General features: G+C 44.6%; 1 protein-coding gene and 2 long non-coding RNA genes across 3 annotated transcripts in view; 1 reads left to right on the top strand and 2 right to left on the bottom strand.

The window, feature by feature from the left end:
- The window catches only part of CARMIL2 (capping protein regulator and myosin 1 linker 2), a 79682-nt gene extending 69710 nt beyond the window's left edge, over positions 1 to 9972 (top strand). The window contains exons 33-40 of the mRNA XM_056862362.1: positions 1266 to 1385; positions 3119 to 3155; positions 6295 to 6366; positions 6886 to 6888; positions 6992 to 7342; positions 7712 to 7819; positions 9384 to 9488; positions 9778 to 9972. Of these exons, the coding sequence (XP_056718340.1) occupies positions 1266 to 1385; positions 3119 to 3155; positions 6295 to 6366; positions 6886 to 6888; positions 6992 to 7342; positions 7712 to 7819; positions 9384 to 9488; positions 9778 to 9947 (966 nt within the window). The 3' untranslated portion in view covers positions 9948 to 9972. The remainder of the gene's footprint in view (positions 1 to 1265; positions 1386 to 3118; positions 3156 to 6294; positions 6367 to 6885; positions 6889 to 6991; positions 7343 to 7711; positions 7820 to 9383; positions 9489 to 9777) is intronic.
- Positions 9973 to 15460: 5488 nt separating this feature from the next.
- Positions 15461 to 18406, bottom strand: LOC130489220 (uncharacterized). Its single transcript, XR_008933823.1, has 3 exons — positions 18345 to 18406; positions 17236 to 17313; positions 15461 to 15560 (listed from the first exon to the last, which is right to left on the bottom strand). It is a non-coding gene; the product is annotated as an uncharacterized LOC130489220 (long non-coding RNA).
- A 1114-nt stretch (positions 18407 to 19520) lies between these two features.
- LOC130489228 (uncharacterized) lies at positions 19521 to 22294 on the bottom strand. The gene is made up of 3 exons (XR_008933824.1): positions 22092 to 22294; positions 20739 to 20773; positions 19521 to 19569 (listed from the first exon to the last, which is right to left on the bottom strand). It is a non-coding gene; the product is annotated as an uncharacterized LOC130489228 (long non-coding RNA).
- Between the last annotated feature and the right edge of the window lie 3696 nt (positions 22295 to 25990).

Raw genomic sequence — 25990 nt, 5'->3', positions numbered from 1 at the left:
TGGGCCCTTAAAGGTCAAGCATGCAGTGGTTCAGGACCTAAATACATGCTACATTTTCCTCCCCTGGTCTGCACATAGGGTTGCCCATCTCCAGGAGGGGCTTGGAGATCTCCTGAAATTACACTGACCCCCAGACTGCAGAGATCAGTTCCCCTGAAGAAAATGGCTGCTTCAGAGAACAGACTCTATGGTATACCATAGGTTTCATGTAAAATCTGTCCTGATTACCCCTCCATGGGCTGTACCCCCAAAGGTCCACGTATTTCCCAGGCCAGAGTTGGCAATCCTGTCTGCACCATCAAATGTCTATTGTGGGTTCTGTGCTGGAAACAATTCCAACTGCTTCTACGTCCAATTCAGATTGGGACTTTGGAGCACCGACAGAGGGGGCTTCAGCCCTCCCCTTATGCTGGTTTCCTGACCCAAAACAGCCCTGGGAGAGCTGCTGTTTGTCCCATTGGGGGTCCATGTACAATCATGGAGTACACATAGGTTTCTCCAACTGAGCAAATAGCAGGCCGCCCCCCGCATGGCTGTTTCAGGTAAGGAAAATGACCTGGCAGGGAAGGCTGAAGCCTCTATCACCATGGTCCTGATCCAGATTTGGCCCAAATGTGCTTTTTCCTGCACATAATTTAGAACACATGTTTTATCACACTGACACGGGGAGGAAAACTTGCTATATTCCAACTTGAGATATAACTAAACATTAAGTGTTGTACTGGTTTCCCAGGCCCTCCTCATCTGTTCAGATGTACGGTTCCTCTCTCAATGCAGCTGCACAAAAATTGGCCCTGCATTTTTCTCTGGTTCCACTCAGGGAACAAAACTGTGAATATAGATGGGAGAACAGAAAGGATGCGTTTTTGATGGACGCATCAAGCCGTGTTGGGTTGTGAAGCAAGCCTGCATGTCCTGTAGTTGTTGTCTCCTTTGGGGATGTGGCACAATATGGCTGGGCATCAGGTCTCCAGTGCCTGATTCCTCCCCCATCAGCAGGATCCCATGCAGGCAAGTGGGCATCGCAGGCTGTGGGGAGGGGAAGGGAGCATCTGCTGGTCTAAGAGACCCCCTTAGATCCATCGGTGGACTGAGGTGAGGGATCAGATTTGGTCCCTCCTCAGCTGCTGGGCTGAGTGAAAGCAGATGGCTGTTGGTGAAAGTTGGCATCTGGACAGGTTCCGGCCTGGGCTACTGAAACACCGAGTGATGTCACGGTGCCCCAGCGAAGGGTGCCTAGCCTTGCCCTATGGTTTGCTCCACAGAAGAGGCTGTTCGAGAGGAGTGATGGCGAGCTGCCCAGTTCCTTCGAGCAGAGGGTCCACGTTATGCTGCATCGGATTGGTGTCACCAAGGTGTTACCTTCCGAAGGGAAGAAGAAGCAGGTGAGAGATGCTGATAAGGAGTGGGCTCTTAGCTTTCATGCTGCTGGTTCCAAGCAAGAGTTTGCCAGACTGTTGGTCATCCAGGCTCTCCCACAGGAATTCCAGGGGGAGAAAGTAAAAGTGCAGAGAAATTGGAGAGCTGGGCCATGTTGTTAGACTGGCCATATCTTTGTCTGCTTTGATGTGTACAGTTTTTAAGCAAATAATTTGTGCTGCTCTAAGGCAGTACTGCAGTCAAAAGCTCTGCTCATGACCTGAGTTCGATCCCAACGGAAGTCGGTTTCAGATAGCCGGCTTAAGGTTGACTCAGCCTTCCATCCTTCCGAGGTCGGTGAAATGAGTACCCAGCTTGCTGGGGGTAAAGGGAAGATGACTGGGGAAGGCACTGGCAAACCACCCCGCAAACAAAATCTGCCTTGGAAACGTCGGGATGTGACGTCACCCCATGGGTCAGGAATGACCCGGTGCTTGCACAGGGGACCTTTACCTTTTACTTAAGGCACACATAGCCTGTCCTTTTGTCCAAAAGTTGCAAAATAACGTTCAACAAGAATCTTAATAAACAATATCAGCAAACATGAATCTCAGTTCAAGGAAGTACATGTTCTAAGTGGCCTGCTTTATTTTTCTTCTATTTATTTATTTAAAGCATTTTTATTCCGCCTTTCTCTGCATAATGGACCCAAGGCAGCTTATAAACCAATTTTTTTAGAAACAAATGTATTATAAATATTTATTTAAAATATCTTACAGTCTTTCTTCATTAGCAACCAACTCAAAATTAAAAAACCCATATCACAAACCACACCTCACAAAGCCTAATATAAATTTCCTATCACAGAAGCAAACAGTATAAAATTAATCAATTGTGCCATTGAGGCTACCACTGTAGGTTAAATCTCACCAAAAAAGCTTTCTTGAATCAACCATTTTGCGGTTTCTGTATATACTTCCAGCTTGTTCCCGTTTTGAGGAGTGACAACAGATACCCCAGTGACTACTTAAATTCTCCCGCACAAAGATTAAAACCATCCATGAAAAGCTCTTCTGAACAACTCTGCCTGGCACAAACATCAGAAAGGAAGCGTACCTGATGCCGTCAGGCTTGCCAGGATTTCTTTGATTGTGATGCATGCAGGGGGTCACTGTATAAATGCTCTTCTCATGTGACAGGAAGCCAAATTGCATGGTCTTTTGACCCATTCCATGATTCTAACTTCAGAGACCAAGTCTCTGAACAGATTTTTTTTGACGAGTGTAATGAAATACTCCCCTGTGTCAGTAACTGAAAATAGTATTTAAAAAGAAAGCCAGCCTCCTTCATGTATCCACTGCAACTTTTTCCTGCCAGCATTCAAATCCTGGCACCGCACCAACTGAGATTCTCCTTATTTCCTTTTCCCTACCACCTTTTTATGGGCCCCACCTGTTATGTGCCCTGACCTGGATGGCCCAGGCTAGCCTGATCTTGTCAGATCTCAGAAGCTAAGCAGGGTCAGCCCTGGTTAGTATTTGGATGGGAGACCACCAAGGAATACCAGGGTTGCTGTGCAGAGGAAGGCACTGGCAAACCACCTGTTAGTCCCTTGCCATGAAACTCCTCCCCAAAAAAGGGGTCGCCATAAGTCAGCTGCAACTTGATGGCACTTTACACACACACCTGTTATGTAGGCAGACACAAGTGTTTTCTGAAAAAGACCTACCCCTGAGAATTTCTTTGCATTCTTTTGCAGAACAAAGATGGGGAAATCAAGAAAGCAGGTTCTGATGGTGAGTAGCATTTGACTCCACTCAGGGAAACAACTGATGGGGCCCCTCTTCCAATCTTCAGAACAATGTGATGCTTGAGTACTTTCTGGCCAACCTATTGCAATGAGTCTTAGTTCAATGTGGTATAGTGGTTAGAGATCTGGGTTCTTTCTTTTATCCTCTGCTATTATGACAACAGTCTTGAGCACAAACAATTCTAACAACAATAAAAAGAGTAACAATAATCATAACAATAAATACACCTATAACAACTAGGGCATCAGGTTGGTCAGATCTAACTAAATATTAGATTTGATTACATATGTAAAAAACTTGGCAACTGCCAAGGTAGTATTATGATTGCTTTCATCCAAAAGGGTCTGTAGCTTACAATGGACTGGAAAATTAACCAGCCCCTTTAGAAAGGGAGAGACAAACATGGTTCTATATCTATGAAATTTTGGACAATCCAATAGACAATGGAGCAAGGTGTCAAATCCCCTTCCCTTACTCTGCCATGAAGCTCATTGGATGATTTTGGGATTGCCTAGTATCTCTCTGCCTAACCTTACAAGATTCTTAGTTTCAGAGGATAACCATGTTGGTCTGCAGTAGAAGAGCTAGATTTGAGTCCATTTTCACCTTAAAGACCAACAAATATTTTGGGGTATAAGACTTGGTGAGTCAACGCTCTTGTATCTGATGAAGGGAGCTTTGCCTCACAAAAACGTATACCCTAGGGTTGCCAGGTCCCTCCTAGCAACCAGATGTTGGGAGGCAGGTACAGAGGGCGCCAATCGGTAGCCATGCATGATGATGTCACTCCCGGCATGATGCGGAAGCACTGGTATCACACTGGGGGACTTGCCCAAAATTTGTATGGTTACCATCGAGTTTTAGGGAGAGCGATAGAGGGTCTCCCCGGTGCTTCTGCATAGTGGTGGAAGTGATGTCATCATGCATGGATGCCAATCGCTTCCCCCCCCCCCTTTTTGGCCGGCCTGGTTTCACCTGTCGAACAGTTGAGTGTCAGTGGGCAGCAGCAAGAATCCACAGAGATTGCCCACCATTTGTGGGTACCTAGGAACCTACCCCAAAAACCTTGTTGGTCTACTGAACTCGAATCTAGCTCTCTTACAGCAGGGATGGGGAACCTCAGGCCCGGGGGCCGTATGCGGCCCCCAAGGACATTTTTTGTGGCCCTCGGGAGCTCCAGGGCCCTGCCACAGAGGTGGGGCACAGGGCGGTCCTCCCCGAGGGTGTTCCTGGGGCTGCAGCTTACAGGGGCGCTGCAGTGCCCTTTGGACCTCCTCTCGCTGACTGTCGGCTGTTGATCAGCGAGAGGGGAGGGGGAGGGATGCTTCCCATAAGGCTGCCCCCTACAGCCATGGAGTGCAGGAATGCCGCGGCACATTGTAAGCCCCTCTCGCTGCCTGTTGGCTGTTGAGCAGTGGGTAGGGGAGAGGCCGGCGGCTCCCGGCGGCAGAGCATGCATGCGGGAGCTGATCGGGCTTCAGGGGGGCCTTTTATGGACTCTGGGGGGAGGAGGGCATGGAGACTGGGGCCTAATCACTCGAGGCTCCGTGTGCCACAGGGTGTGTGTGTGTGTGTGTGGGCGGGGGAGGTGGGGAGGCTGGTGCCCGGTTACGTGGGCTGGCGTGCGCGGGTGTGTGTGCGTGGAGGGGGGGGGCTTTTCTCTCTTTTCTTCCTCTTTTTCTGTCACTCTTTCTCCTTTCTCTCCCTCTCTCCCTCTTTTTCTGTCTCTTTGTTTGTCTCCCTCCGTCCTTTTCTTTCTTTCTTTTTCTCCGTCCTTTTTTTTCTTTCTTTCTCCCCCTCTCTCCATTTCTTTCTCCCTTTCTCTCTCTTTCTCCCTCCCTCCCTTTTCCTCTTTCTCTGTTTTCCTTCCTCCCTTGCCAATCGACTGCGGGCTGCGCCCCCCTGGCGCCTTGTTTGCTGGGGCCCACCGCTGGCTGCCCTCCCGCCTGAGAGGGGGGAGTGGGGGCGCCCTGCAGGCCTTCTCTGTGTGGCCTCCCCTGGGGTTGCCAACCTCCAGGTGGTGGCTGGAGACCTGGCAATCCTAGCGTCTCCCCCCCCCCACGGGAGATCTACACCTGGTGTGGCCCCCGAATGATTTTATAAATGTGCAAATGGCCCTTGGCAGGAAAATGGTTCCCCACCCCTGTCTTACAGGGTGCTTGTGAGGATAAAATGGGGGGAAAGTACAACAAAAAAGGGGAGTAATAATCAGTGATTTGGAACTTTTGCCTGTATTTCAAATGTACAACAGACGCTTTGGGAAGCATCGTTTTGTAGGTATTGTGCTACTTGGCACGAATGATTGCCATTTCGAAAATACAAGTGTAAAGCTCCTTTAGGCATCTGGAATTACGCAGAATCACTGTTTAGCATTTTGTAACACCAGCTGTGCCCGCTGGGAATGTGTACAGCTTGACAGTGTGTTAAAATGACACAAAACCCAAGAATTACCTTTCCTTGCCTGTAATCGTATATTGAGCAGGAATGACATCTACTGGCTGCAATGTGAAAATGCCACACAATATAGTCTCAAATTACAAAGTTTATTTATGCTCCCTGGCTTCACTACGTCAACCCTTTTGCTGTTTTCCTTGTTAAAAAGAAATTAACAATATTGCTGGTTGTTGTCTATTTATTTGCAACTTCTTTGGCGGAAAAAAAAAGTCAGTACTCTTTAGAAAATCTGAGGAAGGCTTCTTATTGCCAAAAATAAAATGTGCTGTTTTCAGCATGTTGCACATTGCAAATCCAACAGAAGGTACTGCTCTTAATTACAAACAATGTATTTATCAGCTAGGTTCTAAATGTTCAGTGCTTTATAAGGACTGATTCCTAAAAACCATCATGCCTACTGCATGAATGAGCTCAAAGCATCTTTCTGCAGTCAAGAGCAGGATGATTTCCAACAGTATATTCCTGGGAAAAACTGGAGCAGCCATATGAAGTCCCTGAAGACAGTGTTTTTTTGGAAGGGATTTCTGAAATGACTTCAAATGGGGCCAGAAGGGCAGACAAGGAAACAAATCCCCTTGATCCACTCTTGGACTGCCTGTAGGTGTGACCCCCATAATGAAGAACTCTTGGCTTCTGGCCTGCTCCCTGAATGTGCCTGTTTGCTTTCCAGGGGACATTGTGGACAGCTCAGCAGAGTCTCCTCCTTGCTCCTTGAAATCACGGACACACTCCATGTCCACAGGTAGGTGTGCTGTGAGCTTCTGAAACTCCTGTTCATTAAAACACTGCACGTCTTACTCTCTTCAGGCAGCCTCCTTCATTGTTCACACTTCTAGTCTTGCAACTTGCACCCTGAGTTCCGTCTCCTATGCTATTGCCCACAGGCAGGAGACAACATTTTTATCTAGCCCCAGGTATTGGGGAAAACATTCGGGGAGGGGGGGGTTGCATGCAGTATGCCCTACATGCAGTCTGAAGGAAAAACAGCTCATAACTGCCCCATGTCTGGACTGCATTTGTCCTGGGCGGTTCAGCTACATTGCTGCTGCTTAATGTAATTTATCATGAAGATGAGCAGAAACTGTTTCCATGGACTATACTCATGTGAGAATGGACAGAAAATTAGTAGCACTCATATTCCTCCTGAGCTATATGTTGATAAAAAGGCATTTAGGGTGACTCACAACAGTTCCGTTGGGCTACTCAACCTTCTTCTGGGCAGAAAGGAAAGTTGTGGATGAATGCTTCTTTGGAGGGACAGGCAGTCTGGGGCCAAGGCTGGATCAAGGTGTGTGTGGGGGAGGGTGATTGTAGGATGCTGGCCCACCTTTTGGATTGAGATGACAGCTTACATCCCTGTCTTGCAGACCCCTCTGTGCGGTTGGGTCCTGCCGATGCCACCAGAAGGACCGGAACGGAGCTGAGTGGTGGACCCGGTGAAGGGAGACTCTCCTGGAAGGCTCTTGGGAAGCAACTGAATGCAGAGCTCAAAGGCAAATGCTCAGAACTCAGCTCTTCCCCGAGAAGAGCTTTTGCCCTTCAGGAGCCAGCCAGCCCCAGAGAGCAGAAAGGCAGGGAGAGTTGGACCAGCAGTTTGCCCAGGATCGGGAGAAGCACCGCGGGCGCTCCTCCCTTCAGAAGAACCAGCAATGCCGAAGAAGGACGGGCTTTCTCCGAACTGCAGAATTCATATGCTGACGTAAACATGATTGCGGGAGGTATGTGTTGAGTAAAATGCTGGCTTGTGTCTGGATGCTGGTGCCGGAATCCTACTTCCTAAAATCCTGTTGCTTGCTTTGTCATGGGACCCCCATCTATGGTGTCCAGAGCAAGTTTCCCCTTTTCCCTGGAGAAGCCTAAGGATGCATTAATCAGAGGCAAAGAAAAGGGAAATGGTTACCTGGCTGCTTTGTGAGCTTGAATTTCTAGGAAGGCTGCAAGGAATGCAGTTACTTAATCCAAATCCTGTCTCTGACAAAATCCAGTACTGGAACCGGTGTTGGAAGGGCTAGCAGCACCTTGGCTTCTTCTGGAAATGTTAACTGCCATTTGCTGAGGCCTGGCTAAACGCATCCTCTTCCTTTCAGACAATCAACTCAAACCCAAACCTCGTCTGAAGCCCGTGGCAAACCGGAGGGCCATGTCTGTTCACGAAGAACAGCTCAGGGACCAAGCCAGTGCGGTAGAGCTGCACCGTAAGTAGAGACTGAGAGAACGACCTTGTGGGAAGTGAGATGTGGCCTGGATGCATTTGAGACAAGTCTCTCAGGAACCTTATGGTCCGTGGCACACTGAGAAAGAGTTGCCTCCATGTCCCGGCTGCCTTTCAGATAATCTCAAAACAAATTTTTATTTCGTGAGCGAAGTCCAGACTTTTAGATCAGGCTTGCTTTCCACTCCTGACAATCATTCAGCATGAAATCATCCCTAGTCCTGTGTCCTGCTCAGTAACAAAAAGGTACAAAGTAGCAGTATAAGGTTTAGTGGTAGTCTGAGAGCTGTAGAAGCTTCCATTTGAAAGAGAAAAAAACATTAGGCATTTATAGCTCGCTTACAAAGTGGTTTGTAAGATTGTTCTCCCCGCCTTCATTTTATCCTATTTATCCCTGTGAAGTAGGTAAAACAGGGAGCGACTAGCCCAAGGTTACCCTGCAAGTTTCCACGGCAGCATGGGAAGTTGAAACCCTGTCCTCCCACCCCAGATCCTAGTCTGGAACTCTAACCACTACACTACGGTGCCGATGGTTCAGACAATGCTGTCAAGAAAGCTGGGGCTGTATTGTTTAAGTGAGGTCTGCCTAGAAGACTTAATGTCTGCTCCTTAATTAAGGCACACATACAAAATTTTGTAGTGTTGAGCACCCGGTGCCGATACAGCCTCAAGCCACAAGACTCTGGGACTCTCTCCCCAGGGAGCTGCATCTGGCCCCTTCTGCTGCCATCCTCTGCCTGTGGGGGAAGACTTTTTTGTTTGGTTCGGTGTTTCCTCAGTGAGCCCAACCCTTCCTCACCAGATGTTTTGTTGTTTTTATATCTTTTTACCTGTTTTAATGATGTTTTAATGGTTTTAAATTTTGATTTTATTATGTGTGTTTTTAGTTTTGTTAGCTGCCTTGTTGGCCCCCTGTGAAGCCTGAGAGCCAGCCTGGTATAGTGGTTTGGAGTGGTGGATTCTGATCTGGAGAACCGGGTTTGATTCCCCACTCCTCCACATGAGTGGCGGAGGCTAATCTGGTGAACTGGATTTGTTTCCCCACTCCTACACATGAAGCCAGCTGGGTGACCTTGGGCAAGTCGCAGCTCTGAGAACTCTCTCAGCCCCACCTACCTCATAAGGTGTCTGTTGTGGGGAAGGGAAGGTGATTGTAAGCCTGTTTGAGTCTACCTTAAGTGGTAGAGAAAGTCAGCATATAAAAACCAACTCTTCTTCTTCAAAACAGTGAAATATACAATTTGTAAATTAAAAAAAATTAATACAAAGTAAAGCTCTACTTGCAGTTGAAAAGCAGTCGAGCACCGAAGGCCACCTGGTACCTGTGGTCACCTGCAAGGCTGTTGTGGGTGCTGTGAACGTCTGGCTTTAGTCCATCTCCCCTGAAGCTGGAAATGGGGTCTCTTGTTGCCAGGAGGTCTGGAGCAGAAGAGCAGCTGCCAGACCAAGACGTTCAGCTATTTTTAGCCTTGTTCTTAGTGTCTCAACCACAACAGGGCTCTTTCCAGTGTTTGCTAACATCTTAACCCAGCTCGATTTCCCCTCAGATACAAAACTTCCTCTTTGTCTGCAACGCTCCCCAATCCTGAAATGGAAGATGAAGCCCAAGTCCCTGCTGGAACCTGAGACACCTGCATCATCTGACTCCCCAGGTACAGGTGGCAGGGTGTGTGTGAAACAGCTTCCTTTTTCTAGAGGCAGGTTCAAATCACTGTTCAATAAGAACTCCGCAGGTTAGGTTCCACCATTGCTGTTCTTGACCCCCTTACTGCTACCCTCGTGACAGATGAGTTAGCAATCTGTTTTCCTCTTGCTTTTTGACAGCAGCAAGTGTTTAGCATATTATTGATGCTAGCTAGTATGTCCTGCATTCGGATTTATTGCAGCTGAATTAGCTCTGCTTGTGCTACGTCGACAGAACGTTTCTGCATTGTCTTACAGGCACTCCACCCCAGGAAAGGACCGCGGCAACCACCGAGTCAAGGCCGAAAGAAGACACGGGCGACGAGTCGCAACCCGCTCTGGAACAGACTCTTGAGAATGCACAGAACACAGCCCTAGACCAAAGAACTGCTGTGCCGCCCCCAAAGTCACCAACGCAGGAGCACTGAGTGGGTGGCGGTTGCTCCTGCATGATGGCAGTTTGAACAAAGGAGCACGGAATGAAGGCTAATGACTTGCAGCAGCAGCAGGAAGGGTGCAAGCAATTTGGCACAGGGGGGCAAGCAAGCCTCATGGTGGCTCCTTGTTTGGTAAAGCCGGTGGTGTTTCCAGTGAGGAAGGGTGGCGTCCCAACTCTTGCACGTCTTCTGGGCTGTCTTTTTTTCCACCTTTCGCTCTTGTATACTCTTACGTAAGCGCCCAGTGTTCTAACGGCTCAAGCGGGAAAAGCCAAAAAAAAAAAAAAGTCGAGTCCTCCAGTCAGGCCGTTTCCAGCAGCGGTCGCACACCTGGGAGATGGTGCAGATGCTAAAACGTTACGGTGCCAGAAAAATGAACCACCAGCAGGAGGGGGTGGGAGAAGTATTTTAACATATACGCTAAACTTGCCAGTCTTGCATTGTACTTGGGCAAGAGAGTGGGGCTTGGCCAGCTTGTGGCTTGCAGAAAAAGCAGGGATGCAGCTCGGCCTCAAAGCCTGGCTCATCTTTCTCACGTTGACAATCTTACTCCTTCCTTCAGGATGAAAAACAATAATACTAATTGTGTTCCTATGGCCCCTAGTTCCTCAGGCCACATCCCTTTACCACCTAGGTATTGCCTAGGAACAAAACTTCCATTCTAGGTGAATACCCACTAGCACCAGTGAGGTGTCTGGCAAGGCAGGACCACGTAAGTGTGTGTGTTTTGGCAGCTTTCGGCAATTTAAAACAAATAAAAGAGAGCCTTTGCCCCTCCTTCCCACAATTAAATGAGGATGGTTAATTTAAATCAGCAGAATTGTCCTGGTCTCGTTTATTGTGGCAGTTAGGGCTGTTGTGTTTGCTTCCCTTCTATCTACAAGATCCAACAGTGCCTTGCTGTTATAGGAGTCAGGTCGGGTGGGGAAAGAGGAGATTATACTTCAGCACATGGGGAAGGTGTGCTACGCTTGGTGCTTCCCTTCTGCTGTGAAGATGATTCACCACTGGCCCTCAGAGGGATTTTTCTAGCTCCATCGTAATAAGGAACGGCTCACCCTAATCAAGCTGCTTTAAAGGAACTTGTGGGTGTTTATGATTCCCACAGTAAGGGGCTACTTCACATATTTTAAAAAGTTTCCTACATGGGAGCACTGCAGAGAACTAGCAGGTGAAAATACACACAATCTACTATGCCGCGTTGAGAGTCAATGCCATCAGGTACAGTGTGCATAGACACACTCTCATGGGCATGCGGTCACAATATGTGATGAGGTACATGTGCACTGAATCCCTGGTTCTTTCTCAGGAAGGCTTTGGCTGTAGGAAACTCATAATATATGGAGGCCACCATCAAAGATCCTGTCACTTTCATTTAGGAAAGTAGGAACACAGCAGAAGGCTAGATCACTGTTGTTGTGCTCGTAAAGCTCCCCCTCCCCCTTATACCCTGGTTAGTATACAAAAGGGACCTCTCTTCTAGCCTGCTTCAGAGCAGTCCAGGCAGGTGGAAACCTGGTTTCTTCACACAGATTGTTTGTTATCCATCTGGCTTAAGAGTAATGCAGCTGCCAAACTCCTAAAGACAAAATCACTTAGATCCAGAGGGAATTCTTATGTATGTCCAGAAGACTAATGCATGTATATTAAAAAAAATTCTAGCACAAATAGCTATTTCCTTTACATTAAGGGCATGATTTTTTTGGGGGGGCAGAAGAGCAAAGACTCCCCCCTTTAATTTCAGTCTCCATCCCATTTGAGTTATGGTCAACTTTGGAAAGAGGATACACAAGTCTATTTTCTATGAGAGCTGTGTTGTTTTTCTAATTTTGTTTTACTCTCCAGAACGTTCTATCAAGCATGTGAGCTATATGAAATATTTTGTAATTAAATTAAATAGGGAGATGATTAAACAATTAAAGGTCTACTCTTGTGTCAGCACTAGGAAATATTCTTGACAATAAAGAAACCGAGCGGGCTGCTGCTTCCCTGATATTCTACAGCTCTTACAGAATGCCTTTCTGGGGATACAAGTCACACAACCCTGAAAGCCAGAACAAAATTATTAAATCTGTACAGCGCTTTTCAGGATGCAAGAATGACTTGCTATTTTTTGCCTCTGAGGAAAGACAAACGGAATAATTGTAATCATATAAACGGGACTAGCTGCAGGTAAGTGTGGGTTGGTTGCCGAAAGAATGCTCAGATACAGCCTGTGGCCAAAATATGGTTGAGATGCTAGCAAAAGGGAATGGGGTATAATGTTCAAAGTAAAGAGCAGAAAAGGTAAGTTCTCTAACAATTTTGATCAGGTTTACCTTAGGAACTGAGAAGATACAATATCTCAAGTTCATTTAAAATACTGTACTTGTCTGGTATTTTGTTGCCCTATATACCTTGGGGAGCAATTCATATAACTATGTGAACACATGAAGCTGCCTTATATTGAACCAGACCCTTGGTCCATCAAAGTCAGTACTGTCTACTCAGATTGGCAGCGGCTCTCCAGGGTCTCCTTTGGCCTGTAGCCATAACTTTAAAATATACATGACAAGTCACAAGGGATGTGTGTGTGGGGGGGAGGTAGTTGTGAATTTCCTGCATTGTGCAGGGGGTTTGACTAGATGACCCTGGTGGTCCCAACTCCATGATTCTAAGTTGCCTGAATCATTTGCTAAAAGTTCAAATGGTGATTGCTGTAGGCCAATCCATGGAGGAAGGGTGGATTTCTAAGCAGTGCTCTAGTCATGGTTTTTAGAAAAAACTATTTGAATACGAAACAAGATGTTGGAACATGGATCATGTTTACAAATGTTTGTTCTTCAACACATAAGAGAACTAGAAATTGACTAGGGTTGTACATGTTGCCTATTCCTTCCAGTGTATTTGTTAAAAAATATGTGTGTGGGGGGGAGTGCAATAGAAGGCAACGCTATCCAATCAGCCCCTATGGAAGCTGCCTTCTCTTTGTTACAGAACCCTTGCATGAGACAATTAAAAGAATTCATTTTCTTTCTTTGGGTTTCATTACAGTCAATATCAAGTATCGTAACTGATCAACATTAATTTAATATCTCAAAAGTAAAACAAATATTCATCCAGCCTTAGTGGCCCAAGAAGCTTCATTCAAGACTATGGCCTCTGCCCGTTCCTGAAAACCCAGCGTGCCCATCCAAGCAGAGCTCTCGAGATCCTGTAAATTAAAAATGGGGAGATGGTAAAAATGTGTGACTGTTGTGTTTTGAGACGAGCAGATCAATCCTGCCTGGCCCTGATCATTAGCAAGATCTTACGTCAGTCACAAAACGGATGCTTGCAATCTTGTACGATAAAGGCTTCAAGCTCTGCAACTGTAACAGCCCAAATCGTATACACTGCTGTAGCACAGGCTTTAGCCAATTTGCATAGTTTTACAACTTTTGTGCAGGATTTTTCTATAGACAATGGAATTTTTCATGGAATTTTTTAAAAAACAAAAGAACCACCAACTGCTTTTTCTAAAGAACCACTGCCTTACTCACCCTGATTTGGGATAGTGAAGTGCAATCGTAAATAAAGACTCAGGGTCAGCTTTCACTGGCCACAGTTAATGCTCTACTGGTCCATCAGCAGTTGGCACAGTGCACCTTGCCCACTGGGCAGAGCAGCATCTTTGGAGACCATTCATTTAAAGATCTTTTTTTGCCTATCATCATTTCAAGTTATGCTAGTTAAGATGCTGACCTTGTAGAATGTACTTGGGAGCAGAGTTCAACTGTTGCGGGCCGATACACATGATGAGAAACAGCTCTTCTCACACGCTCCTAGAAGGGAGAATAGGAAGCGGGATGAATTTGAAACGAGTGTTTCTACCTTCCTTTACTTTGCAGGTTCTGAGGCAATTTTCTCCCCAAACAGTTCTGGGGGGAATAGGGTTACGATGGTGCAACTATAATTAGTTAATACAATTAGAAATGCAAAGATACTTCTATGTTAAAGTGAGTTGAATGCAAAGGAAGCCTATACTGTGCATGTTAGACTACTAACCCTGACCTGGATGCCCCAAGCTAGCCCAATCTCATAAGATCTCAGAAGCTAAGCAGAGTCATCTCTGGTCAGTACTCAGATGGGAGACCACCAAGGAAGTCCAGGATTGCCACACAAAGGCGGGCAGTGGCAAGCCACCTCTGACGTCACTTGCCTTGAACAGGGTCAACCATAAGTCTACAGGGTCAACCATACGTCGGCTGTGATTTGACAACACTTTCCACCACTAGCCTCAGCATCCAATGTTTTTGCCCACATACCAACTATTTTTGAGTATACAAAAGCAGACACAGCAAAATATATATACAAAACTGGGAAGCAATTTGGGCTTTTCCAAGCAACTGCTTAAGAAGAAGAAGAGTTGTTTTTTTATATGCCGACCACTCTACCACTTAAGGAAGAATCAAATCAGCTTACAATCAACTTTCCTTCCCCTCCCCCAAACAGACACCCTGTGAGGTAGGTAGGGCTGAGAGAGCTCTAACAGAGCTATAACTTGCCCAAGGTCATCCAGCTGGTTTCGTGTGTAGGAGTGGGGAAACCAACCCGGTTCACCAGATTAGCCTCCGTCGCTCATGTGGAGGAGTGGGGAATCAAACCCGGTTCTCCAGATCAGAGTCCACCGCTCCAAACCACCGCTCTTAACCACTACACCATGCTGGCTTCCACCCTCTCATTAGGAGACTCCAGGCCAGCAACCAATACCCACAAGGAATGTTACTAACCACCACCAGTGCCCTTCACCCAGGTTTACCTGCTGTTGAGCTCCAAGCTGGCCCCCACAGGAGTCAGCTAGTCTTCCAGTAGTGGCTGTCTGCTCCTTCAGTTTTTCTAAGTGCCTCCCAGCACATCTGGATTGAGCAGATGCCTGAAATTGCTGGACATGGATTTCCTCGATCCGGCTTTTCTTGGGCGTGCTCTCCTTTACAAATTCCAAAGACTGCTTCTGAGCAGCTTGCTTCCCATTTAACCTACTAAATTTTGGGAAGACAGTAGCAGGAGTCAAGTCTTGGGCTTTGTGTCTGGAGGAAGTTTCAATAGATTCCTCCTCGTCTGGCCAAAGCTGTTTTCTTTTAGCTGTACCACATTTCCTGCAGGTCTCTAGGGATTGCTTTTCAGCTTCTCTCACCATCACCGTCTCCCTTTGTAAACGCGATGAATTACGATCTTCCACATCTCCAGAGGAACTCTTAGAAGGAAAGGTGCTCCTAATGGTGGGGCAGATAGGAGAAAGGCTGCGCACACTGGCGTGAGAATTGGAGTTGTTCAAAGGTTGGCCACAGGGAATGCTATCACCAGTAACCACAATCTTGCTGGTATTACATGCACTGTTACGTGCACTGTTTGGCGCTTCGGATCTGGATTCCCGATTGGCACCTCCTTTGCAAGGAGGAAGCTGCGATGGGGAAGGCATCTCCACCAGCTCCACCTGAGCAGAACTACAATACGGCACAGGATCACAACGATGCAGACCATCCGGGGTGCTGCTACTGGAGCTTGCAGCCTCCTCTTCCTCAGCTGTATTAGCCAGGAGCATCTGCTGTGTATTGGGAAGGCTGGGCTGCGTGTCTGACATTTCTGACAAATCACACCAAAAAATGGCAAACGTTCAAAACACTCACCAGCTATCTTAAAGCACACAAATATGCAAAGTAACATAGCAGGTTATGCAGTGCAATAAGCACGTTTACCCCACAAACTCAGATCCAAATAAGAACACTGATACTTGCAGAGACAATAAAGAACAGCACATTATTCACGTTTATTGCATATGCCATTCCCAATCAAGAATGAGTTAGGCAGGTGAACTACATCCAGGAGCAAGTCAGACTGAGTGGCCCCTGCTGTGTTACAAACTAGCACTGCAGGACCAGTTTAATGGGGCCAACAATGGGTATTAGCTCACCCACGGCATCATCCCCCCAAACAGGAAGCAGCACAGGAAGAGACGATGAGCTGACCCAAACTGCCATGGTTGATGACAGGTAGGGGCCAAGTAGTGTCTGAGGCTTGGGCAGAGTTGCTGGGGCTTGGCTCTGTTTACTCCTGGCATACAGTGTCCCAATGGGAAATTTCCTTGTAACTTAAATGGCCAATCCACCACCACCTAGCACAAAAAGTAATTACTGTGTTACTGTGGAAGACTCTGCCCATGTTTGCATCACAGTGAATTTAAATGTGCACCTCTTTTTTCAAAGGTCTCTTTCCAAAATAAGTGAAAAAGAAACCATTTTTTGGAAATTCTGGGCCCGAACCAGCCAAAGTTAAGCCTGTTTAGGGCTTCCAGCACAGTACATACATTCAACTGGACCATGCCCATACTTAACTACTACTACCTTATTTATCTACTTTCAATTTTTGTATACAACTTCTTCAGCATTATTGGTTTTGCTTTAGAAATAAAAGTTTAATTTTAGCAGCTGCAAGTGCCTGAACTCCAAAAAAAAAAAAAATGTTCAGACACCTGAAAATGCCTACACAAACGCTTGTTTTAATAAACTGAAAGGTCATTAAAATGCACAAATATTGTTTGTTCATACTATTTGTATTTGAAAAACACAGTAAATCTCTTCCATTTCTTTATCATGAGAATGGCAATCAGTTCTAATGGTGCACCATCCTTCTTCACAAGACCAATAGAAATAACTGTCTAGTTAGTGTGATATATACCATCATCAACCTTTATTGCTCATTGACAGTCTTAGGTGCTATTTACACAGCCCAAATAATGCACTTTCAATGCACTTTGAAGATGGATTTTAATGTGTGAACTGGCAAAATCCTCTTGCAAATGATCGTTAAGGTGCAAACGATCATTAATGCACTTTCAATCCACTTCACTGCACCTTAACGATCGTTTGCAAGTGGATTTTGCCAGTTCACACATTAAAATCCATCTTCAAAGTGCATTGAAAGTGCATTATTTGGGCTGTGTAAATAGCACCTTAAGCATTTACATTGTACAAGGGAAACAGATTTACAAAAACAGCCTGATCCCATTAGTGTGATGTAGTAGTGCTTATGTGCCAGAACATCCAGTCAGACATGAAGCACATTGGGTGGCCATGGGCTTACCTACTTCACAGGCAGTTGTAAAGATAAAATAGGAGGAAGGGAAACCCATATATAAACACCCCTGAGCACCTAGGAAGCAAAGTGGGATAAAAATGACGGATGCAAATACTTAGCACACAGAGAAATGGGAAAATTTCCTTTCCTCAGACTGTAGGAGTACAAGTGTTTAAGTACTCACCCTTGGAGGAGGTCAATGTTATCCCTGGAAATATGTCCCAAGGGTTTTCCAAGGAGCCATCAACACTTTCAGCTTCAGCTGCCAAAATCAAGAGTTTAAGAAATAGTTTTCCTGCAACCAGAACTCAGAAAGGTACAGGAAACACTGAGGGCAAGAAAAAGCCTTGGAGACAGCAACGGATACTAAAATATTGCCACAAATTCTAGGAATCCCCTTTCAAAGAGACCACTGCTATACCTAAAGCAAGTCAGAGCCACAGCCCCTGAGGTTTTCAGAACCCAACTGAGCCGCACCAAGGTGGGGCACTTCTCCAAAAATCATGAATTGAAGAGTAACTGCCAATAAGATCACTGAAAATTTGACCTGGCAAAGTGCAGAGTTTCTAGATAAGTCTTATGAATTGAAAAAAATAACAACTACTTGATAAACAGGGGATTTACCTTGCCAGCGTTGCTGCTCTGTGGTGCTCCTGGGTATATAGAAGGGTCTTCTCTAGATTCTCTGGCCACATGTGAAGGAACCACATGTAGCTATTCATAATAATGAACGTTTTGACAAATCCCATTCTGCCCCGGAACACATGCAACTGCGGCTTCTCAGTGTGTTCAATGCCCTCCTATCACAACAAGGTTTCACCCTAAGAACCAACAGCATGCATGGCCCAAGATGGATTTAACCATAAGTGTAGGAAATATAAAAACTGGAAGGTTTGGAGCACTACCACATCTTCAAGAAGGACAGTAAGAAGAACAGGTAGGTAAATCCATTACCTGCCAATGCTATCCAAGCCACGGCTTTTGGGGGTGGCCATTCAAAATTTTAGCCAATTGGTCAGCTTTATCATTTGTTATCAGTTGTAACACTTAAGACCGTTTTCTGCTCACCCTACACTGTATGTTCTTACACAGTTGGACACCAAATACAGTTCAATTGCCTGTGAAGTGATTTCACTTTTTTTCTACCTCCCTCGAAAGCTCACTTGGAAGCAGAAATCTGGGTTGAGAATGCTTTTGGTGAATTCAGCCTGCTTCCAGGGAAAGGGGTCTTAAGAGAAAAGCCAGAACATGGCTCTGCCTGCCGGCATGCAAAGGATGATGGTTGTTGCTCACCACTGGCAAATGACATAGTGCTGGGATCATCATCTGAACTGCTTTCACTATCAGAAGCATTGTGAGAAGGCTCTGTAAGGAAAAATACATCCCAACTTGGTACCACTCCTAGAAAAGGAACATGCCCAAGAACTATCTGTCACACACCTGAATGCCTCTCTGCTTCCCCCAGTCACCCGTACGTCCCATTTTACTTGAGATTTAGCCCTGCATGCTAAATTGGCTAAAGAACCTATTTACTTACTTTCTTCACTTATATCCCATCTTTCTCCACAATGGGGACCCATAGTGGCTTATGGAAGAGACCATCGCTCAGTGGTAAAGCATCCACTGAAGGCCCGAGCATCTCCAGTTAAAATGATCAGGTAGTAGGTGATGTGAAAGGCCTACTCTGAGACCTCAGAGAGCCTTGCTAGTCAGAGTAGACAAGACTGTCTTCAATGGACCAATGGTCTGATTCAGTGTAAGGCAGCTTCATATGTACATCGTTCCTTTCTCCTCGATTTTATCCTCACAACAATCCTCCACCCACAATCTGGAGTAACCTTCCTCAAACTCTTTGGCAAAAAGAAGAGCCCCCTAGCACTCACTTGACGGGTGTGTCTTGGAATGTACTGCCTCCTCTTTTGCATCAATCACCAGGAGCTTGGCTGGGAATGTAAAGATGTCCCGGCACTGCATCTGAAATTAAAGCTATTAACTAGTTTCTGCTCTCCACACACAACACATTAGATCTATACATTCTTAATCAATGATTAGGTTCAGAAATCATTATAATTTCTACCAACTCTTCAAGAAAACTAGGAGAGAAGAGCAAATCTGACAGTATAAAAATTCTACCTGATTCTCTGGCCCTGAAAAACTGCCAAATCTAGCACCCACTTCTTTTTCAGAGATAAACTCTTTACTAGCTTTGCTTTTTAGTTATGTTTTTTAACGCTAACACAGCCTTCCCACTAACCAGAATCCCAAGGCCCACAGCCCCCCTCCCCAATCCCTAGAATTTCATTTGGGATGTCTAGTCAGAATACAGAGAATGCATTAAGACAGACCTTATCTTGTTTGCGTTCTGCCTGCCATTTGGTGTCAGAATATACAGCTGGCTGCTCATGATCCAACAGATTGCCAGGGTCCAATGAACTGAGGCAATCCTCGACATTTTGTTTTAAGGTGCTGAGCTTGTCCTGCTTCATTTCTCTCAGTACTTCAGAAACAGATGATGGTTCTTAACAGGAAAAGGTGAATCAGTAAAGAAAGAGGGGCCTCCGTTTTTTCCTTCTTCCCAGAAAGCCAAGGGAGCAAGTTGACGCCACACCAGCACCATTTTAAATCAGCACTTCACACAGGATGCTTATGAGATAAAGCCTTAAAGATCTTGGCCTGAGACATCCTCCCCCCCCCCAACTACCCCCTGTACTCTTAAAAAAACCCAGCCTAATGAAGAGTTCTGGAGAACTTAAAAACTACACATTGTTTTGTGTCATTTTCAATGGTCCTAATAAAAGATATTGTGTGACTTGTTACTTTAAGAACAAGAGGCCCATAAAATGTACACATTCTACAGTTAAATAAAAACAAAACAGATGGGATCAGTAGACTAATTAAGTAAGTTAACAAGAAAGAAACATGCTTGCATCAGGCTTTTTGAAACTGCACCACTGGCCACTAGGTAAGCATGTTTTAGAAATAACAAACAAGGTGAAAGAATTGTAAGGTAAGCAAAAAGATAAATCAGAACGCAGTTTTGCAATAAATAAGTGGAACACAAAGTGTCTGTCCTTTGCAACAAGAGATCCAGAGGCTAAACCAGAAAGGACAAAGCCAAAAGGGCACAGGACTACAGGCATGCAAAAGAGAGAATTCTTTCTTATTGCAAGCATCAATCAATTCTCTGTGATGAATGAAAACAGAGAGATCACATCGTCATAACACTCTGTCAATGATGGATGTAAATGCAGCTGCGTGTTCTTCCCATTTTTCCCCTTCCAACCTGCTGTTACACCCCAAAAAACAAAAAACAGGATTCTCAACTTTGGTTTAATCCCAATTTATGGGGAAGATCACTGGAACACAATAGCAAATTAGAGTTCAATTCAAGGCTTCCCAAGGCAGGAAGACTTCAACTGTGCCTCATGCACAAGGGAAGGACTGGGGAGGGGGAGAAGGACTGGGGAGGGGATTTGCTAGTATGTGAAGAAGCTGCATCTGTGCCAGATGTGGGCAAACAAGTTTGTCGTGACAACCGAATGCAGCCAAAAAAAAGGACATTGACAGTATGCTGCAAGGACTACTGAAGACTAACAGGAATTCACTGTGGACCAAAAACAGCCTCTCCCACAATCTCTCCCTAGTATGTCACAAAGAGGAAAGCAACTGATGCTCACCACACCCTACCTGAACTGGGCAAAGGCTGCAGGGCAAGGCCTCTCCTGAAACATGCAAACAAGGCAGAATCCAGAGTTAAAAAATAACTTCAGCAGGCTTGCAAAACTATCTGCCCGCCTCCCTTTCACACCTAAACCTCCTACATACATCTTATTTATTCCATTTCCCCATGATTTTATAATGTAATTTCTGCATTGCTTAATATGCTGTGTTAACACTTACTCTTTGTTCCATTTTTTTTAGCTTGGTTTTAATTTCCGCATCCTAATCTTATTACATCCCTTCTTGGATGCCCCATCCTATCGGCTGCAGTGATTTACATTGTGTAATGTCCCTTGAGTCTCAGTGAAACTATAAATAATGTAAATAAATAAAATATTTTTTATTGTACCCCAGTCTGCATGAGGAAGGGATATGTACAATGTCTCTGCAGCAAATGATCATCCCAACTTCATCTTTAAGATTTTGCTTCTTGTTTATGAAGTTCCTCGACTAGCATCCTAAGGAACTTTGTTCCCCTACAAGTTTGATATTTCAAATAATGGAAAAGAAATGGGTATACAAACTGTATACAATTAGAGTATCCCATGCAGTGGGATGTATGTAGCCTTAAGCATAATGAATGTAGCCTTTAGCATAATGATCTAATAACTACCGTTTCTCTTTCATCCGTTGCACTACCCTCCCTCCAAAGAGCTCAGGTTGATATATACACGAGGATTACTTCATTTTATCCACACAACAGTCCTTCAAGATCGATTAGGATGAGAGACGGTAAATGGCCCAATGTTACCCGGTGAACTTCATGGCGGAGCTGCATTTTGAACATATGCCTCCCCATCCCCAGTCTGTCTACACCACACAGGCTTTCATCCATTGATAACCTGTGCCCCACAGGCCAATTAGACACCCTATGTTACCTATGATTAGGCTCTGCTGATTACTTTAGGTGATTGGTCTTCAACCAGTGAGCAAGGACCCACAAGTTAGTCATGCCCCAACTAAAGTCACTGCAGTAATACCCCCATCATTTTCTATCAGGGGGTTATTTCTTTTTAAGGGAAAGGTTAAAAGAGGGAGGCAAAGGAGCGTAAGACTCCTGTATCTTTAACCCCTATGCCAAAAGACGGAATTTCTTCTCTCACCTCTACCTAACAAATTGCATCTGTCTAAGATACAGGTAGTCTTTCCTGCCCTGCAGAGAAAAGCTGCAAAATTGACAGCTTTAGGTGAAGAGTTTGTTGATCCCGTAAAGCAAGCTGCAGTTAGAGGTGGGCCCTGGGCTGAAAAGGCTGAGCACTACAGCACGCAGGCAACTCACAAGCCATGCAGAAATGAGCAATGGCTGAACAATGTACTTACAGCCACAGTTCCTTTATCTTTTGCAGCACTGACGGCTCCCGATTGCTGTAAAAAAGAAGACACTTTAACATCCTCAGTTATTCACCATAGTCAAAGTCTTCAGTTAACAAAACAGCTGCCCTGCAGGGTCAACCTGTACTCAGCCAGTGACAATTTTCTAACAGAAGAAGTCCAGAAATCTGTTTGACTGTAATCTCTCCACAAATTGCAGGATGTTCTTACTCTATGAGTGTGGTTAAGATCTTACAGCTTTTGAATCCTGACAATCGTTTTTTCTCCCTCCATCGTTTGGAGCTTGGAAAAAAGACCCTAAAATTCATGAAAATAATTTCCAATGACAACGGGTACTTTCAATCCACTTTCAATGCACTTTGCAGTGGGATTTTACTGTGTGAAATGGCAAAATCTACTTGCAAACAATTGTTAAAGTGTATTGAAACTGGATTGAAAGTGCATTATTCAGCATGTGTGAAAGAGCCCAACTTGAAGCTGAGCCAAAGGATAGGGATTTTACCTTCAGTACAATTCCATCTGTCCTACCACAGCCAAGGATGCAGCACTCCTATCCAAATTCTACAAGCCCCAAGTTAAAGCCACAAGATAATTGTGCAAGTTATATTTTTCCCTCCAATTACACAATTTGCTTATATTTTTGGCTGTAGACTTTGGAACCATTGAGTGTAAAATTCAAGACTACCATCCTAATGCAACAATTTTGTTTAAAACAATCTGCCCCTTAAGGAGGAAACATGCATGGTGACTATATGGTACCTGTAGGTTTCTGGGAGACGGTTGCTCAAAAGGAAGGGTTAACTCCCCCTATCCCAAAATTGTGACCTTGCTTCAATTCCCCCCTACCATGGCATCTTTTAACTAAAACAAGAACTGCAACAAAGACCAGCAAAGCCTGTTTAGCCAGTGACATTGTTGGAATAAATGTATATGTATATACTCCATGGGAGGCAAAGCCTCTCTCAAAAACTGTTGTCTATCTCCAGATGTACTGACTACTTATTTAACCTGTCTCTTCTACAATTCTGTCTTTGGCAGGCCAACAAAGTTACTTTTTGTACGGCGCAAAAAGGTAATACAAGCAGACTGTTGGGTATGGTTCATCTAAGACCTGGTGGCTCCATATCCTCTTCCTGGTTTAACTAAACCCAGAGGCAAATTCACACAGGTTTGTTCAAAAACTGTTTAGATTTTGTTCTAGGCTCTCGCTTTTACTGAGTCCGTAATAGAACACAGAAAAGTTATTATACCAATCCCGCTGCCTCGTTGCCCATCTCTTCATGGTCGTAACACGGAAACAATGGAGTATGAGGTAGAATCCACTGTCCTCCTGAAAGTGAAAGAAAGGCACAATTAGGCATGCCATGCCCCGATGAGGGCTCAGTCCTAAATACGACGACTGAGATATTTTCCCTGTCTTGGATGCATCCTTAATCAAAGTAGGAATGATCAGGCTTTGGAGAATTTTTAAAAATTCTTTTTTTAAAAGGCAGAAATAATGGGAGAAGGGAAGCAGGTACCCCTCAACGCATTAGTCTTTCTTAGTACACAAGGGAGACTCATTCCTTAGATTTCATCAAGAATGAAGAAGAATAAAGGAAAGAAATTCCAACACAACAACAAGACCATAGGGCTGAATATCATCCTGAAATTTATTACTCCAGTGAATTAGAAATAACAGCTATTTCTCAATAAAACTCTGCTACAATGAATTAAATTTCAGCCTTCCATAAATGGTTAGTTTAGACATTAATGAGAAGTCCCTAATTCTTTTGCAGTGTTCCATTAGAGGAGGAAGAAGACTAATTTTTCCCCAGCACGAGGCAATACCGATTCAAACTGTATTTATCCAACCCAAAATAAACACAAAGCAATTTAAGTCAAACAATATTCTTAAAATCTCTTTTAAAAGCCTGAGGCTTGCACAGAAAATTATATCCTTGTCACACCTGTGACTGCAACATTTCTTTAAAATATATATTTCCTGCCTCTCTACCAAGCTGTAACCATCATCTTCAGGTGTCAAAATGACCATTCAAAAAGACCTCAGGTAGTAAGTTATTTAACAAAAAGGAAAAAGAAAAAAAAGATAGAAAAAACAATCAATTAGTTATTTTGTTGCATTTTTTAAAATTCTGCCTTCTCTCTGATTAGCTCAGAGCGCTGTTTAAGATTTCCAATAACCCTGTGAAGGAGATTAGACTTTTTTTTAGGCTGCTGAATGTAGTTTTATGCCGCTGGCTTATACTAATTCTTGTTCTGATCACGATTTTTATAAATCAATCAATAATTTATTTGCAGTCATAGACCATCAAATAAGACAAATTTGCATAGTTAAACAACATAGGATAAAAACAAATACAAAACAGATTTGCTATTAAAATGGTTAAAATTGGCAAGATTATCAAAGTGCGTAACTAATTAATACCCGAGCAAATACTAAACGTGGGTAAAATTAGAATGCTTGATAATATCCTAAAAGTACAGAGGCTAAAACTAAAAGGAAAAATAAATAAATAAACTTTTTTTTTTAACTTTGAGACCTTGAGAAGGCCTTGGGAGAGGCAGCCTATAAAATCTCAAAATAAATAGAAAAGCAAAGGCTGGCAATTTGCCCAAGGCTGCTAAACAGGGATTAACGTCTGGGTAAGCCCAAAATAAGGCAGAAATGGGTTGAATTCACCCAGAAAACTGACTGAAGAAGCTCCACTTCACGAAACGACCACAGATCTAGAGGGGTCGTCTCTTTTTTCCTTTCGTTTTCTCCTTCTTTCGGCTTGAACGACGCAACACCCATTTACTTGGATTTATTTACGTATTAAAAAAAAAAAAACACCTTGCTTTGGGTGAATTCAACCCATTTCTGCCTTATTTTGGGCATACCGTCGGGAGGTGACGCAACCTTTACCTTATTTGGACTTCAGTATATAAGGTGACGTTACCCTCTTATACATGGACTTACTTTCTCCGGACTTGGGTGATATGACCCCTTTCGGGGTCCTTTATTTTCCTTATCGTTGTTGTATTTTGTTATAAATTGTAATATTTTGTCTTGTCAGTCAGTAAACGTGACGTTTATTCATTAAGAGCCGCGTGCTGTTATTGTTAACCACAGCCTCCAGCTGGAGATCTCCTGCTATTATAACAGACCCATTCACCTGGAGAAAACGGCTGCGGTGGCAATTGGACTCTATGGCACTAAAGTCCCTCCCCTCCCCAAACCACCACCCTCCTCAGGCTCTAACCCAAAAACCTCCCGCTGGTGGCAAAGAGGGACCTGGCAACCCGACACATTAAATGGGCAAAAACGCACGGTTGCTTTATCCTCCTTTAATCCCTGTTTCAGCCAGGATTGAGCCAGGATCGAACGTAATGCGTTTCGCCTAATGTGCGTTTGATCCTGGCTAAAACAGGGATTAAAGGAGGATAAAGCGACCATGCGTTTTTGCCCGTATAGTCTCTTATTCTCACACACACGCAAGCACCACCACTTGGAACCCCAACGACGCACTCGCAAATTTTTCCCGCCAATTTTTTTCTGGGGTGAGGGAATCAAATCTGCGCTGAAGTCCCAGCCCTGCCTCACCACCTTCTTTCCCGGCTGGTGGTCTATTTTCGTTTATTTGTTACATTGTGACCTAGGCCGAGGCCATATCGACCCTTTCCCGCCACAGGCCTGTCCTATGCTGCTTTCTACAGGAGACAAAAGTTGAGGTGGGGGAGAAGAAACCCCCACATATCTCTTTCCTCACATCAGCTTGCCTCAGTCGGCCAAATCACGCTTAGGGTTGCCAACCTCCAGGTGGGGCCTGGAGTTCTCTCAGAATTCACAAATTATCTCCAAGCGATGGGGAATTTATTTTTAATAATTTTTTTATTTTCTTCAT

Source organism: Euleptes europaea, chromosome 17 (assembly GCF_029931775.1).
Source record: "Euleptes europaea isolate rEulEur1 chromosome 17, rEulEur1.hap1, whole genome shotgun sequence".
Classification (NCBI taxonomy): Eukaryota; Metazoa; Chordata; class Lepidosauria; order Squamata; family Sphaerodactylidae; genus Euleptes; species Euleptes europaea.
This window is presented reverse-complemented; position numbering and strand designations above follow the sequence as displayed.